Source organism: Anopheles marshallii, chromosome 3 (genome assembly GCF_943734725.1).
Source record: "Anopheles marshallii chromosome 3, idAnoMarsDA_429_01, whole genome shotgun sequence".
In the NCBI taxonomy this organism is placed as follows: domain Eukaryota; kingdom Metazoa; phylum Arthropoda; class Insecta; order Diptera; family Culicidae; genus Anopheles; species Anopheles marshallii.
In genome coordinates, this window is record NC_071327.1 from 8,246,234 (window position 1) to 8,261,490 (window position 15,257).

The 15,257-nt window shown below is 44.8% G+C and overlaps 1 protein-coding gene across 1 annotated transcript in view; it reads left to right on the top strand.

Annotated features, from left to right (window-relative positions):
• The window catches only part of LOC128716178 (uncharacterized), a 104,815-nt gene that overhangs the window by 51,261 nt on the left and 38,297 nt on the right, over positions 1 to 15,257 (top strand). The window contains exons 6-12 of the mRNA XM_053811099.1: positions 3,357 to 3,421; positions 4,104 to 4,335; positions 5,357 to 5,493; positions 6,203 to 6,308; positions 11,634 to 11,900; positions 11,967 to 12,257; positions 14,688 to 14,822. Coding sequence (XP_053667074.1) covers positions 3,357 to 3,421; positions 4,104 to 4,335; positions 5,357 to 5,493; positions 6,203 to 6,308; positions 11,634 to 11,900; positions 11,967 to 12,257; positions 14,688 to 14,822 — 1,233 coding nt within the window. The remainder of the gene's footprint in view (positions 1 to 3,356; positions 3,422 to 4,103; positions 4,336 to 5,356; positions 5,494 to 6,202; positions 6,309 to 11,633; positions 11,901 to 11,966; positions 12,258 to 14,687; positions 14,823 to 15,257) is intronic.

A 15,257-nucleotide genomic window follows, 5' to 3' on the forward strand; every position in this document is an offset into this window, starting at 1 on the left:
AAATTTCTCTTCAACCTTCATCCCACACCAAGACCGTTTCTGAGCGTTTTTGGGTTGGGGAAAAACGCAACGGCAACTTGGATCTCGCGAACCTTTGATCCCATCCGAAGGATGCTGTTCCACCACGTCAGAATGCTTCAACTTCCACTGAAGGATTGTTGCGTTTCCTGTTCCGGTAAGGCGCAAAAAAAGACACTGCTCGTTTGTATCGAGATCCCAAGCGCCGCCTGGTAAAAGTTCACTTGTCACGCCACTGAACTCACCGCCGGACTAACTAGTCGTTTCGGACTAAGCACAAAGTTTTGCGCTTTCCGGTCGCAAAACATCGGCCGGCTAATTAATGTGACGAGCAAAGCGACTCCGCTCGAACGTCAATGGGCACTGGCAGTAATTAGAGTTTGTGTGTAAAGTGAAGAATGCACTGTTGATGTTTATGTGTTTCTTTTTTTTCGCCTTCATCCAGGCCGTAACGCGTTAAAAAGCTTCCACAGTATACAGAAAAGCATCCGATAACAAGCTAAACGAGAAGAAAAACCATTTCTCAACGAGTCAATATAGAAGAAAGCATCGGTTTTTTCTTCTTTCTTTTACTGGATGTCTAAACAAACAATGCGTTGGCCCATGAGGTTGGGTTAAGCATCACATGTTTACACATTGGTCTCGGTCGATATAGGCTCGGAAGGGTTCAAAACACCAACACAAACATGAACTCCTTCCTTTCGCCACCCCCAAAAAAGGGTCCCGTTCTTGCATCAAAAGAATGATGAGTCTTCAAACTAAGAAGCCTTGGACAGGTACAAACAACTCCCGGGACTGATCCGATGAAGGCATTAAAAAGGGGCTTTTGTAGTAGGATTGTATCGTTTGGGCAGCAACATTGTGCAATTTTTATACACATCCCATTTGTACGTGTATGAAGATGCGTGTATTGATTTAGTAAGGTAAGGGAAGGTAAACAACGGCGACCTTTTAGCCGACAATCCGCTCAAGGTGTACGGTGTTTAAGACAGTACTATTTTAAAAATGAATTGTTTACCACAAATCAACATACGCTTATCTCGGGGCCGCAATAATGAAATGCGGTATAAGGAACCCTTTAGTATTTTTATGTACCTCATTTCGCCATCATTTATAGTTTGTTTTTAGTAACGTACATAATAAGACTTACTTATGGCTTAATTAACATATTGTGTATTGATGATTGCATACTTTTGGGCTGTAATGGTCAGATAAGGATTTGCACCGCACAAAATCTACATAAACAGAAACGAATCATTTATTTAAGCAGTATAACTTCGTAAAAGACACAAAAGCGATCTTCTAACAACACAACTGCTGGCGTCTAGACTTCCTGGATCTGTGAAAATTCCTTTCAAAACAGCACCTACAGCACATTACAGCACCTTTCTTCGCACCTTTAGCCACCGTAAAGAACGAGTACAATTTCCTTAACCATTCGACTAGGTTTCCTCTAATGGAGTCGTTCAAAATCGCCCTCTGTACACTTTACCCTTGGTTGATTCCTGTCCACCGAAGTGCCCATTCTGCTGAGTGTATGCTTGAAAATCGTGCCCTACGGAATGAAATGCTTCCCAGTCCTTTTCAGCGAAATTAAGCTTAATGTTGAGAGGACGCAGCAACAAATGGGGGTTCTGCGGTATTCGCTGCACTACCTGCAGCATGCCGAAGAAACGCTTGATGCACTTGCACGTTATTTACCTTTTTGATTTTCCAAGAATTTTCCTACTTCCTTTGCCGGTTCGTACAAAGAATGGATTTTCACTCACCGGTAAAGGGGGGGTGTTTTTTTTTCATGCAGATTGTTGGGAAAAACAGGTTAAACGACATTCACCACGTTACGTAGCTGGTGGGTATCGTTCGTCAAAAGCTTCCGGGCCGAACCGGCGAGTGTGAGCTGGTTTGCTTGTTTGTTGCGAACCACAGCCCGCTAATTGAAGTATTTGTCGTGTGAAAACAGTCAACCAGCAACGGCCACGACACACCGACCGTAGCGGCTTGATTTCCACTTAATGAGAACAACCACCTGACGGTCGGTCGGGTGGCCCGACCATTCCAGACGTACCGCGTGGTCCGTTTTTCCGTACGCTCGGGCCATGTTCCGTGCCTTCGCTGAGTGATTTAACTCTTTCTGCACTCCGGTTTCGCTCCGGTGCCGTACCGCGGCTTGTGTCGCGGGATGAAAGGGCAAAGAAAACACAAAACATACCTAACCCGGTACTAAAGGTGACGGTGCCGCGTCAAGGCAAGCCCAGGTGCAGGTTTTGAACGTACGGCACCGGCGGCCTGAATGTTGGCCCGTGTGGTGTCGGCTTTTTGCATTTGATAATTAAACGAATATGCTAATTAATTTTCTAGATCACGTCAAAAGCAAGCCCATATCGCCCCCCAAAAACGAACGCGTTTTCGCACACATGAAAGAGAACTCCGTCCCGAGGAAGGTATGGGTGCGCTTGTTCGGTTGCCACCATTTGGCCGTTTGGGTGGATCCTTGGAAGTGTTGTGCCTTGTTTCAAAACACGACGGTACCGCGTCGCGTTGAACCAGTGCCACGTGTATTGTTTGTGTGATTGACTGCACGGGCGTATAAACGTGGCACCGATGATGTTTCAAATCCGCTACATTTAACTGCCCTGTTGTGATATGGTGTGTGCGTTAATGGAGATGTCGTGTGCGTGTGCAGTGGAGTGCATTTCACAGGATAATAGGGATTATTCATATTTTACCACTTTTCTTTATGACATTAATTTGGTTCAATTTAAGAGCATTACTTCATGTTTCATAATTTTTAATCGGTATTGAATGTCAAGTGAATGACGTTGAGGCAATCTTGAATATCTCTCATCTGAGCTTAACAGTCAGCATCTACAATGCTGATGCAATGGTCATAGACATCGGACATAGACATGGAAATGTTATACAATCCTTTTTCCTGGGATCTTTTAACATCATTGCGTAGATGTATCCTCTAAAATATACAATCTTCTGAAAGGATACGATGCTTTTAAAGCGTGATAAAATGAATCTTTGCAGCCAGCTTGAATGGTTTAGGAAAATATCTTTTACGAAACACAATTAATTTATTTTAATCGCATAAGATTTTTATATAAAAAGCCTTTTCATGATCAATTCAATATAATACCCTTATCCCAGCTGCATATTTCACGAACCTTTTACACAGTCGCATTAAAATGAGATTAAATTTAAATTCACTAGACCCTTTCTATTTATATTCGGGCTCTAAAAGACTTCCATAAAGTAAACGTTTGTACCTAACAAAAAAAAAACAACAACAGCCATCGATAATAAACCGTTTTATGTCGTCTCTTTTATTGTAGATCAACCGGTTTTTGAGGAATTTCAATCTATCCAAGATCAATGACCTGGAAGTGTTTACAACGCGGTGAGTATAATGGTACTTCTTTTATTGCTGCCTTTTCATTTTGCACTCTTACTAAGCAAACGAAACAAAAAAAAAACATATTTTGCTTTTCCATCGTTATTTTAAATTCGTTTGACTATTCCCGGCGAGACACGAACATCTCGACGGCTCGCTTTAATAGCTGTCTACCGATGTACTAAAAACACCTTGCTTAATTACTTCAATACGACGATAATTACCTACGTAAGCAAAATCCAGACCGGTCGGTCCTTGGATTAGCCTGCCGTACCTTTTCCCCGAGTGCGGCACAGCGGGAAGTAGCCTTTCGTTAATCTCGCCGGCATTCGACCCCATCTCGCGTATGATACCTTCCTGAAGAAACCATCCACATGCCAGTGCCGTTTGATCCTCTTGACCCGAGCAACGATGACGGTACACACCTTCCCACAGCCTCCCCTCGGCGTCGACGTAATGCGCCAGCGTACCTAATTACTTTGCATGCCGGCGACCGGCTAGCGCCAACCGGGGCAAACAAGGTTCAATCACCTGTGGCTGTGTGCGAGGGTGTACCTTCAAATGGGTGATGTTTTCATTGCCAGTGTGTTTCGTTTCGCATTTTGTAAAAACGCCATTCCGCACCAGCCATCGTTGCGCGATCGTTGCTTCATTCCCATTTGCTCATCGTGCCTTTCTTAATCCACAGGACAACGGCGGTCCCTACCGGTGCCAGCGGTGGAACGACGAGTGGCAAGACTGGACCATCAGTTGCCGTCGGAGGTGGTGAGGTAATGTTTCAATTTTTCGGCCCCAAAATCGACTCGGGCCGCGTGCGGGAAGCGATGGAAAAGATGACCGAACGGGGCCGGATCGGGAACGTGAGTCTCGTGCCTGGGACCAAGCTTACCTTTCGTCAGGATGTTGGCTTTATGTTGCAGGTAGGTTACATTTTCCCGTGCACTGAAACACACCGTACCGCGGATGTTTTGGGCATACGTTTTTATGATCATCGAAAGCAAACGACGTTAATGTGCATGTTTCAATGGTGCTTTTCCACCAGTGGGACAGCCGATCTCCATAATGGCGCGTAATAAGCCGTGTAAGTTAGTGTGCCGTGAAGTTTGTGCATTGGTTCAATTGTCCCTGGAGCCCCATTTCCGAATGCTACAGCTACGCTGTTCAATGTTTCGCGAAGGCATCACTGACGGCATAGGTAGACTTTTGCAATCATCGTGCATTAAAACAAGCTTTACAAGTCACGGCAACTGGTCTGATTTGTTTGGTTGCCTAAAACTGAAGATTGCACTGCACGTTGCGTCCTGACATGGAGCACACTATCGGATATCCAAAAAATATTTGAAAAATGGTTTCTAAAATTTTATAAGCAAATCTTACTACACCACAATTAAAGCACCTAAAATAGCTATCATTCCTTCAGAACAGACAACATAACTTGCTGCAAAGTGTTTTAATTGCCAGACAATCCTTTTACAAGCTACCCTTTGCTACACAATTCATCAAGATTGATGGTGACGTCTAATTTATTTACCTTCTATCCATCTCCCGGTGGAAAATCGATAACGATAGCAGCCCCTACCGTTCCTTCCTTCCGTCTAAAATATCCAATTTAGGCCATCCTCAGTTTACGACAATTTATGCACAGATTTGAACCACCAGTTTTGACCCACTTGGCGCAAGTGTCAGCAAGCTAAACCGGCTCGCCGGGTAATGTATACAAATTTGTGTCTTTCGGTCAAAAATGGTAGCCTCCCTCATCGTCGGACCATTAACAAACGCTGTCTTGTTGCTCGGAAAATTGTACACTCTTTCTCACTTCCGGCGGCTAAACATCCGGCTGGAGCAGCACAGTGAAGCACATCCCACCAGCCACTTATTGCTTATAGTGTCCTTCTCGCTTTACCCTCATCTCTTCTCGGTCTTCTCGGCACATCCGCACAGTCGGTGGTCATCAATCAAAAGGGACCGATCCGGGAGAACACCGAGTTCATACTGTCCTGTGTGGCGCAGGGCTCATCAACGATGTCCTTCCGGTGGTACAAGAACGGATACTTCGTGAACGTGACCAAAGCAACAAGGTAAATCGCTTGCGCCATGAACACGGGTGAATGGGGCCACCGGGGGTAGCAAGAGGAGGCTTAGATCCTTTCGGCCATTTGAGCCTCATCCATCATCTCGCGGAAGCCCGTGTGCCGAAGAAAGGCCGACCGAAATTAGTTCAGAAGCTCGCCGAAGAAAAAAGAAGTACGACTGACAGGACAACAGGAAGCTCGTCCCGGAAAAGAAGAGATTCACGTCAACCGGGGCCGAGAGAGCCGAGACTCGGTTTGGCAGCTCTTGTCCGTACCTCGCAGAGATTGTACGGGACGGGGGCTGCAGCAGGCGGCAACCTCAGAATGACGGTCTGATGTGGTTGAAACTTTAGGATTAGCTCCCGAGAAGACTCCACCACCGGACGGATGAAAGCCCGAAAACCTTTGATATGTTAAACATGTCATCCAGCCATAACCCTCAACGGTGAAGGGACATCATGCCGGCTTCTGGTATATCCTCCGGATCTGGACCTGGAGGTTATTTCAACAGATGATGTTATTTCTTCGGAAGGCACAACAAGCAAACTTACCCTCGCTGCCAAAACCGTGCTCTGTTTCTTCAACACCCACACTGCAACGATCTAACGAATTTCCTTTACAATCTTCCTTTCCACTCGCTCATCCGCAATCCGGTCGGCACGCTCGGACACTGGGTCGCTTTCGGTTGCCTTTCGGAACGTCATTATTAATGCAGGAACATGTGGACCCGCCTGCTACCGCTCGACTCCAAGGATCACTACACCGCCCTGCTGGGCATCAACCGGGCAAATCGTCTTGACGAGGGCATTTACACCTGCCAGGTACGAACATAAGCTGTAATGAAGCGCAAATCGTTGAAACACGAGAAGATTTGTATCGAAACGTAACATTTTACCGGAATAACGAACAACAGTAATGCAGCAAAAAAAATTCTTAGAATTCAGGTGGGGAACGAATAGTTTGTCCTAGAAGAGAGATAGATGAAGATATATTTTCGAGGGGATGGAAACCCATGAGACAAAATGCTTCACCGGCGTGGTGGTCTCAATTGGATTAAGATGTGATTGGATGGAACCACTCTTTCTTTACATGGTGTCAGATTTAAGATGGTATGCACGAGAGCTTTCTTTCCGACACGGAGTCTTGATTTCATGAAACAATGTTAACATGCGTTATGAGGAAAGTGGTGAGCAGCTAGTGATAATAGCTACAGCACAAAGTTGATAAAGATTAACACACGCGCTGAATTATGCATTAATGCGAGTATGAATCAAAATTCTATTATTCAAGATATACCCTTGACAGAATTCGAAGAATTTTGTAATAACGGCCAGGTCGTTTGATTGATACTCCTTGAAGTATGCAATTCTTTCTACACAATCACTTTTGACGACTTTTGTCAGTGTCAGTGTTGGTTCTCAAACACGCGTCCTAGACGACATTGGTCTTCCTTTTCTCGGATTGAATCTGTTTCTGGACAAATCTAGTAAAATACCAGAAGTTAGGAATTTGTATAAAGTTTCAGAACTTTGGTGTGCATTACAAACTTTTAAATATCTCTGTCTAGACACCTAGGAAGCGTCTTCACGGATGACATGCGTTTAATGTGTCGTCAAATTCTTTCTAAACTCCTGCAAAATTGTTCTCCAAACTGAAATAAGTTCCCTGAAGCATGCGTATGTCATCCTCAGTAAGGAATTTTTCACATTTTTTTGCATAATCGTTCACCTGCGGATGGTTGTTCGCTTCTGTTCCCCACGACAAGTTACACAGACCACAAGGGTGCACAAACAGAAAAGGCATTTCTTTCGGAAAGTTTTCCTTACAAATGCCGTCTGCAAATTAGTTCCCGGCCCATCCGGTACGCTTCAGATGCAGTGGCGGATAATTAGTGCCACCTTTAAATTATAATCTGGGCCTAGCAAGAGCAAATTTTGGACGTGTCCACATCCAACAAACACTACGCAACAGAGAAAAAAGAAAGAAACAGTCGCACTCACACACAAATGGAAACAAAAGCTTTTCAGTTGAAAAGGTACCAGCAAAAAAGGTCAAAGCTTGCTTTTTGTTCAAAAGCAAAATGTCAGCCCTGCGACACTTCACCGGAACAAACAGCAACCGGAGTGGATGGAAGATTTCATTATGCCTTTGCCCATTTGCAGGGCGATCTCTTTTTCGCAGGGTGACATTTTCCCGCTGCCAGCAGGCAGAATGGTTAAAGGCACGTGCCGCAAGTTTTTCGCATTTCATAATATTCATTTTCATTTACCACAGTGTGGTGAAATTTACAATTTAAATCGAAAAATGGCCTTTGCAAACATTCAGCCGCGCTGCTTTGTCTCTTAGTGGGTGAAAAGCTTGCCTTTTTTTTTTTAGTTGCTGCTGCTCGAGAAACTAACCGAACAATAGCGCCTGTAGTTACTGCTGGATCTTATTTCTGATGGTCGGCTTTTTCGTGGCTGTAATTTTCCCCAACCAACTGGCCCCATCGCTAGGAACGTATTCACCTTCTTAGCGCTCATCACATTCTTGGTGGTCCTTTCCTTACCGGCACGAAACAGTACCGACCGGTCACATCCGGCAGCACCGACGACTAACGACTAATCTTGCCAAAAGACAAAAGACCAACGAAAGCCGAACCGACCGTACGGCACCGTGGGCGAAGAAAATGAAGTGAGAATAATGAGCAAAGATTGCGTAAAATAGTTTCACTTTTGTGCGAATGACTTCTTCGTGCGATTCCGTTCCACGAGTGGAGTGTTGGGCTCCCAACGGAAAGCTTGATGAGGTCGCGGCTTCCCATCGACCACCCATCCGGACGAAATGAAGGCAAATTTACATCCAACTGTCAAACTCACTCTCGGCAGGCTCGGATAACTCTCGGCAGCGGCACAATCCGCGTTGTGTTGGGAGGACAAGGCCGGTGCGCTTTAATTATGCAGCTTGTAATAATTAAAAATTAGAACATCTCGCGTATTCGCGTTACTTTCGTCGAGTTCACATCTGTCTGTCGGTGCAAACTGTTTCTTATTTGAAGTTTGGTCCCACACAAGGTCACAGCGAACGTTTCGTGTGACGCAAAACGGATGACTACTCCCGGAGTCTAACAGTATCCTTGCGTAGGTCGAAACTAACTTCACAACCATTAATGATTGGGTCATGATGGGGAATTATGTTTTGGGTGCACAATATTTCTCACCGTACCACGAAACAAACAGCATTAGGGGATGCAGTTAAAGATGAAATCATTAGCCCAACGTTGGCAGCAGACAGACACGACGCTAGCAGGTCGAGAGAGAAAAAGGTTTCCAAGGGTGGGATACATTCTGGTAAGGAAATTATCTTCATCAGAAGAACCTTTCTTTTCTAACCAACCATCCGACCGGTCTTGGCAGTAAAGCTGAACGTCCGGCACAAGAAAGTAAAAAGCTTTCATTCGATCATGGGCCCGTTTCGAGCGAGATGCAATCTTTCTTCGCTGCTGTGTTGCTTCCTATTAAGGGTCGTAGTTTTGTTCTTAATTACATTTTTATGCAAATTGTGTCTGTACGACACTGTAGCGGGAATGGGAATGCAGAAATCCCATCTCGGAGAGATTCTGTTACTGCTTCCTTTCGAAGAAGTCATTGTACCATGGTGGCCGCGTGGATGATTTTAAAACACGTACCAAAGGCACTAATTTAATGTAACGCTTGTAACGCGAACGGTGTCGAGGGAGATGTAATTAATATTACATTTTCGGTTTATTTAAAGCAAATTACAACTACACAAGAATTTACTGTCAACTTCAGCGCTTAGTTGTGCGACTTAAAAGCTATGCTACTAAGCTATGTTTTCAAATCGGTTGTTTCTGCTTGAGAACAATTACACATTTTGCGTCGACATTGTATTGCGAAAACAGATTCCACTATATTGACAATGGAATATGGCATAATACTAGATTTCTAAATCGAATCTAATCAGCAAACATAATCCATGGCGTATAAATATTTGCATACGCATGTTAGAATTAAAACAAACACCACCAACCACACAGCAAAAAGCTAATAAATGTGCATCGATGAACTGCGCAGCAACATTGCACCAGTGCTACGTATCAAATCAACCTACATTGTAATCGTTCCAAACGTCAAATCACGATTCGATTCTATTAACCGGAAATCAATTCCATTTCACGTGTTTGCTTGTTCCAGTTCCGCCTCGCTGGGATTCCGGTTCAACGGCACACATTACCATCGACAGAGATGTGTGCTTTTATCGCCTTTTCCACCCCAGCCCGGGTTTCCGGCCCTTGGTGCTGCAGTCCCGACATCTTTCATCGCACGTATCGCGCAGAACATTGTTGTTTTATCTGCCACCCGTTCCCGAATTAAGAAATGGCCAACCGAACCGGCGAAAGCACACAGCACAGCACAGCAAAAAAGTGCACCCGTGGTAATAAATTACACACAATTTACCAGTGCACGGAATCAATTCCACTTAATTTAATTCAACCCGCTCTCCGAACCGGCACCACCGGCAGTGCAATTGCATTGGCAGCAGCATTCGCAGCCGAAAAGTGTACCGAACTCCCGCTCTACTAAAACCCAGCAACGTTCCCATTTTCCAAACAGCACGCAGTACCATGTACTGACTGCTCTACACTGCATTCACAGCTCAAAGCAACCGTTGAGATTGCTGTATGGCTTGTTCTCGCCGGGAGTAGCTTCTTAGCAAAAAACAGTAGTAAAAATACAGAAGCAGAGCGCAAAAAAAAAAAGGAAAAGCAATCTTACAAAACCCCTCAAGGGTTGGGAGTTTCGGTTCTTTGAAGATCGCATCTCTCGAGGGAAGTTATCCATGTTTCGGTTGCGCTGGTGCTTATGTTTCATTGCAATGCATTCATCTGCATCATCACTTAACTTCAAGATGCCCCCATTGCAATAGCAACGTGCTTGCTGTTGGAGAAGAGCAGCGCAATTTGGGGGCCACTTGAAATGGAAGGGCATTGAAATGGAATTAATTATTTCTAAATCTACTTATGGCTTTGCGCTGTCTACGTTGAATTTCGAGAAGATCAAAGTGTAGTACAAATCTATTAGTTTTAGCTAGAAGCTTTGGAAACACCGCACTTGAGTTACGTTTTGTGATGTGTTAGTGCAGAATGCGTGGAACACATCTCGAAATCTTTCACAATAATTAGGTCAGCTATTGAAATTTTGATCAAGTGATTTTTTACTGAACATCATAAAACACATTTAAATGCACATCCTGGCAACACCATGCTCTGCATAAGCTCTGTTAAGCTTCCTCCCTTACCGCATTTACTACTTCTGGACACTACCCAGCAGGGTCGCTGCTGTCGGCCAACCGTTATCGAAAAGATAAATCATTGTCCCAAAAGTAAATGAACGTGGCGTACAGTTGGGAAAAAGGCTAATCCCACCGTGCATCACCCAACCAAGCACAAAAAGCGCACCACACAAAATCGACACGTCTGCAGTCGGTGCGCTGTGTGGCCAACTAAACAAAAGCAAAACCATTAAATGCACATTTATTTCGTATCTCTTGACAAGCTCGTTGACGGGATCGTTTCCGGCGGATATTGAAACCGAACCCGAAAAAAAAAAACCAAACACATTCGCCGCCGTACACACGAGCGTACAATCCGGCTGCTCTTCCGTTCGTTCACTGTGAAAATCCACTCCAGAGTTGGCCGGGGCCGGGGAGAGTCTAATGATCCCCGATGTTCCAGCGGTGCGTCTTGTGCTTGGTATCGAGTAGAAGAACAAAGCAAGTTTACGGTGAAACAAAATACTACGAAAACAAATGAAAATCCATACTGGTGGGTGCACAGTGAGTGCTTGTGTTCTTATGATCTTATGCTTTTCGCATCGTCTAACGCTCCGCTAACACACCCGTCGATGATGATCCCCAACGAGGTAAAAACAATCGAGTGTTTTTCGTTTGCTTATGTGAACAGGAAATCGATTCCATCCCCACATGCTCGTTTCGTATTCATTAGCCTTCGCATAGCCAACAGCAGGCCGTACTAACCACATTCGGTTTTTGCTATGTATTTTTCTCCGGCTCTTGTCTTTTCTTCTCTTGGAATTTTGCTTTCAATCACGCCCAATGGATCCAATCGGTATCGTCATCATCGGTAGGTTTCCGACATGGGTATCCAGCAGTGCCGGTCGACGAAGGTACAAATCCTGGAGGTACCGCAACTGCGCGTTGATCCACCGAGCGTGACACTGTTCCGGGGCGATTCCCTGCTGATACGCTGCCTGTCACAGGACACCGACCGGCGGTTCGGTACGCTCGGTTACAGCTGGACGAAAAACGGTGCATTATTTCAATCCGACCCGCACGCTGAACTCTGGGAAGATCTCTATCCGGACGGAAGCATTCTTAAGGTGAACAACCTACAGGTAAGTGGTACACCGGAGTCGTTCGAGTAGAATTGCTTCTCCATAATAGCCTGTGTTCGGTTTCAGAAATCGGTCGTCTTTACCTGCATTGTGTCCAATTCGGTGGCACCGGTGTCACGCAGCGTGCACGTGACGGTGGTGGAACCGGGCACGGTCACCCTCTGTCCGCAGAGCGATGATTTCGGTGTGAGTTGGCCTGCCAGCGCTAGCGGGCCGGCTGTGCTGGCCGATTGTCCCAAGCGGGGTACGGGGCTGGCGAGCCGCATCTGTGAGCAGAGGGACTTTGGTCGTCCGGAATGGTTAGTGCCGGATTTTTCCGACTGTGTACCGGAGGAAGTTATCGAGATTGACAATGAGGTAAGAATTAGATCAAATTTGTATGTGACTTGGGTTTCCGGTGTTTCTATTTTTTTCGCCTTCCATAAAAGGCTTTGCACATTTTCCCAGGAATATATTTCTCGAATTCAACATTCACAGTGTTATTGATCTTCACTTTCACGCTGAAATCCTATAAAGCAATCAGGCGAAGGAAGGAGATACCTTTTTTCTAGCTATTTCCATTCAAATCATTCTCATCCTCACGAAGCCATCGTTGCAACACCAAACCGGCGACGTAAAACATTCCATGTTTTAAACTCAAACGGAAAAACACATTCCCATTCACCGATAGCACCAATTCCGGCCTCGACTGGCAAGCGCATCAAAAAATCATTTCGGTTACTTTGTGCGAACGAATTTCCGTTTGCCTGTGTCAGCGTTTCCAATTTCATCCAACAGAACGGAACCGTATTACATCGAAAAAGGAGTAGAAAAGCAAAAGTAAAAAAAGGACTAGAATAAAAAAAGAGACCCGGCAAAAAAACCCCCTACACCGCATGTATTCAACACCCACTCCCGGGACGATCTATCCCAATCGAACCAAAAGCGAACCAATGTCATTATCATATTTTCGCAAAGAAACAAACCGACCGCTGGTAAAGCTGGTGGCCAAGAATTTGGCAACAGACGAGAAAAAAAAATGCGGATCAAGAAAACGTAAATTTACTGACAAAACGCTCATCGACCATCACGTCAAAAGGGATAAGCGAAATTGGAGACATCGTCGCCTAACCAATGCTGTGACCGTGCGAAGGGTTGGGAAAAAAGGAGTCTCTGAAGAAAAAATACTGCCACTCAAGAACTTGTTCTTGCTTTTCAGTCAACGGAACACACTCAGTTTCCGATCGTGTAGCGATAGCGCGATAGGGCGATAAAGTCAGATGAGTGTTATGTGTTGTGCACGGGCACACACGAGAGAACAGCATATGATAATGTGCCCACTTGGGTGGTTGGAGCGGTTCCAGACCAACCAAAGGACACAAGTTAAGCGGGAGAGTTTCGCTTACGCAAGCGAAGCGAATATGCTTGAAGTGTGGTATTTTATGAGATCCTGCCGACTGGGCCACGGAATTGGATGGAAAGCGGATCGTTTTTGCGACAGTTTATTGCTGTTATCTGGAGCATCTTTGGTGGAGCAATTTTGCTGCAGTTACTTAATCCTTTCAACTGTTTACTAATGTTCGCTGAATAGCCATTCATCCTGTATTTGCAACGATTTAATATTAATTACCAAACAACGCTCGATACAAATGTCCTTTATAATTATCTGCTATACTCAACCTAAAAGCAATGGTAATTAGTTTCATTATGTTAATGCTTTGCCTGTTGCGATACCGATCGGTAGTTAGAATTCTTTATTTCCCCCCCCCCCCCCCCCCCCCCCCCCACTAGCACAGATCATCCGCGGCAAGCGTTATCGCACAATAAAACAATCCTTACCACAATGTTATGTCCAGTTACACCTTTATCGCGTACCGGTATCCGCAAAACAACAAAAGCATTACATCAGCAACTAAAAACACCCGACATGTTATCTCATTAGTTATCGTTTGCACAATGACAAGCCTCAAGCCTGCCAACACTAATGCCGATAATTACCTGTCAGGTGTTGTGTTATCAGCAAACTGCGCTTTTGAAATGTTGTGCACATTTTTCCTTTCCCGATCCATGCCCGATTGGATTCCCGAGGCGTATTGATTCCGAACAGGGACACCTAAATGGCACAAATTGCTTAGAACATGCAAAGGGTATCACATACGCAGTTCTATTTGCGGCAGGCGAGAGAAAGTCGTACAGCTGAATAGTAATTCCTTAACGGATTTAAGCTGGCCTCACGATGGTACGCTTTTATGTAACGTATGTTACAACTCTGATCTAATGGAAGTTACTTTTTACTACAATTTACACATCCCATACAGGATACATAATACACGCATAGGAATTATGTAACGCTCCAACCATAGAAAATGGCCAACCGCAACATCGAGAACGTACCCTGCGGTTGATGGACGAAAAGGAAAAGTTGTGTTGAAACCCATACGGCAGAGAATGTTTTATACCGTTCCGGTTTAGAGCGGCATGGAACGCAGGAATGTGACCGACGCGTATTTAAATCAACCTACACAACACACATTCGAATACACGCGATTCACCACCCGATATGTAGGCTTTACTATTTTATGTTCCTTTGTAAAGTACGCCTAGTGCCGGTGTGTGGTGAATACATACCGTTTTGTTTGTGGGAAGTTTTCTCGGTTGTAACTAAACTAAATGTTTTTTTTTTCTTCTTTTATTTCATCTCTTTTTCTACCACCATCACCACGGATGTTCATTCTCGGGACAAATGAATGTGAACCTACCGCAACAACAACGAACTGTGCTGATCTGGACGCAACACCCGCACCACAGTTCCGAGGGCTTACGTACGGTTATCAGAAGACTAACGGTTCCAATGTGCTGCAGTCGTGTTTGAAATTTGCCACAACCCACGCGGCCACCTTTCTGCCGGGTGAGGGTGGCGTATTGCTCGGTTTGCTGCAAGAGGTAAGCTTTTGTTTTTTTAAACGCTATGAGTACTATTTCCCTACACACGTATTTTTAAAAAGACTACCCCTTTTACAAATATACACCCCCGACGACAGGCGGTTGACAGCGCTGCTGCTAGATAGTCCTTAAGACACGACCCGAAAAGGGGACACTTAACCACACAGACAAAAAGCATTTAAATGAAATAAAAACTAACCATTCATCACAAGCTTGTCATGCCCAACCCTCGGTTTGCTATGTTCCCGAAACGCCTGCAGTTATGCAAAGCACTATTCTAAACCTCGCAAGACGACGTCTGCTCGTTTGCTTTTACTTTATCTTTCCGTGTGTTTGTAAATGTTAGTGGAATTACTTTATTGTAGAAACTATCACACAGAAAAAAACCATACTTTACTGAAGCTGGAAGGCACGGTTATGCTTCTGTGTAGGTCG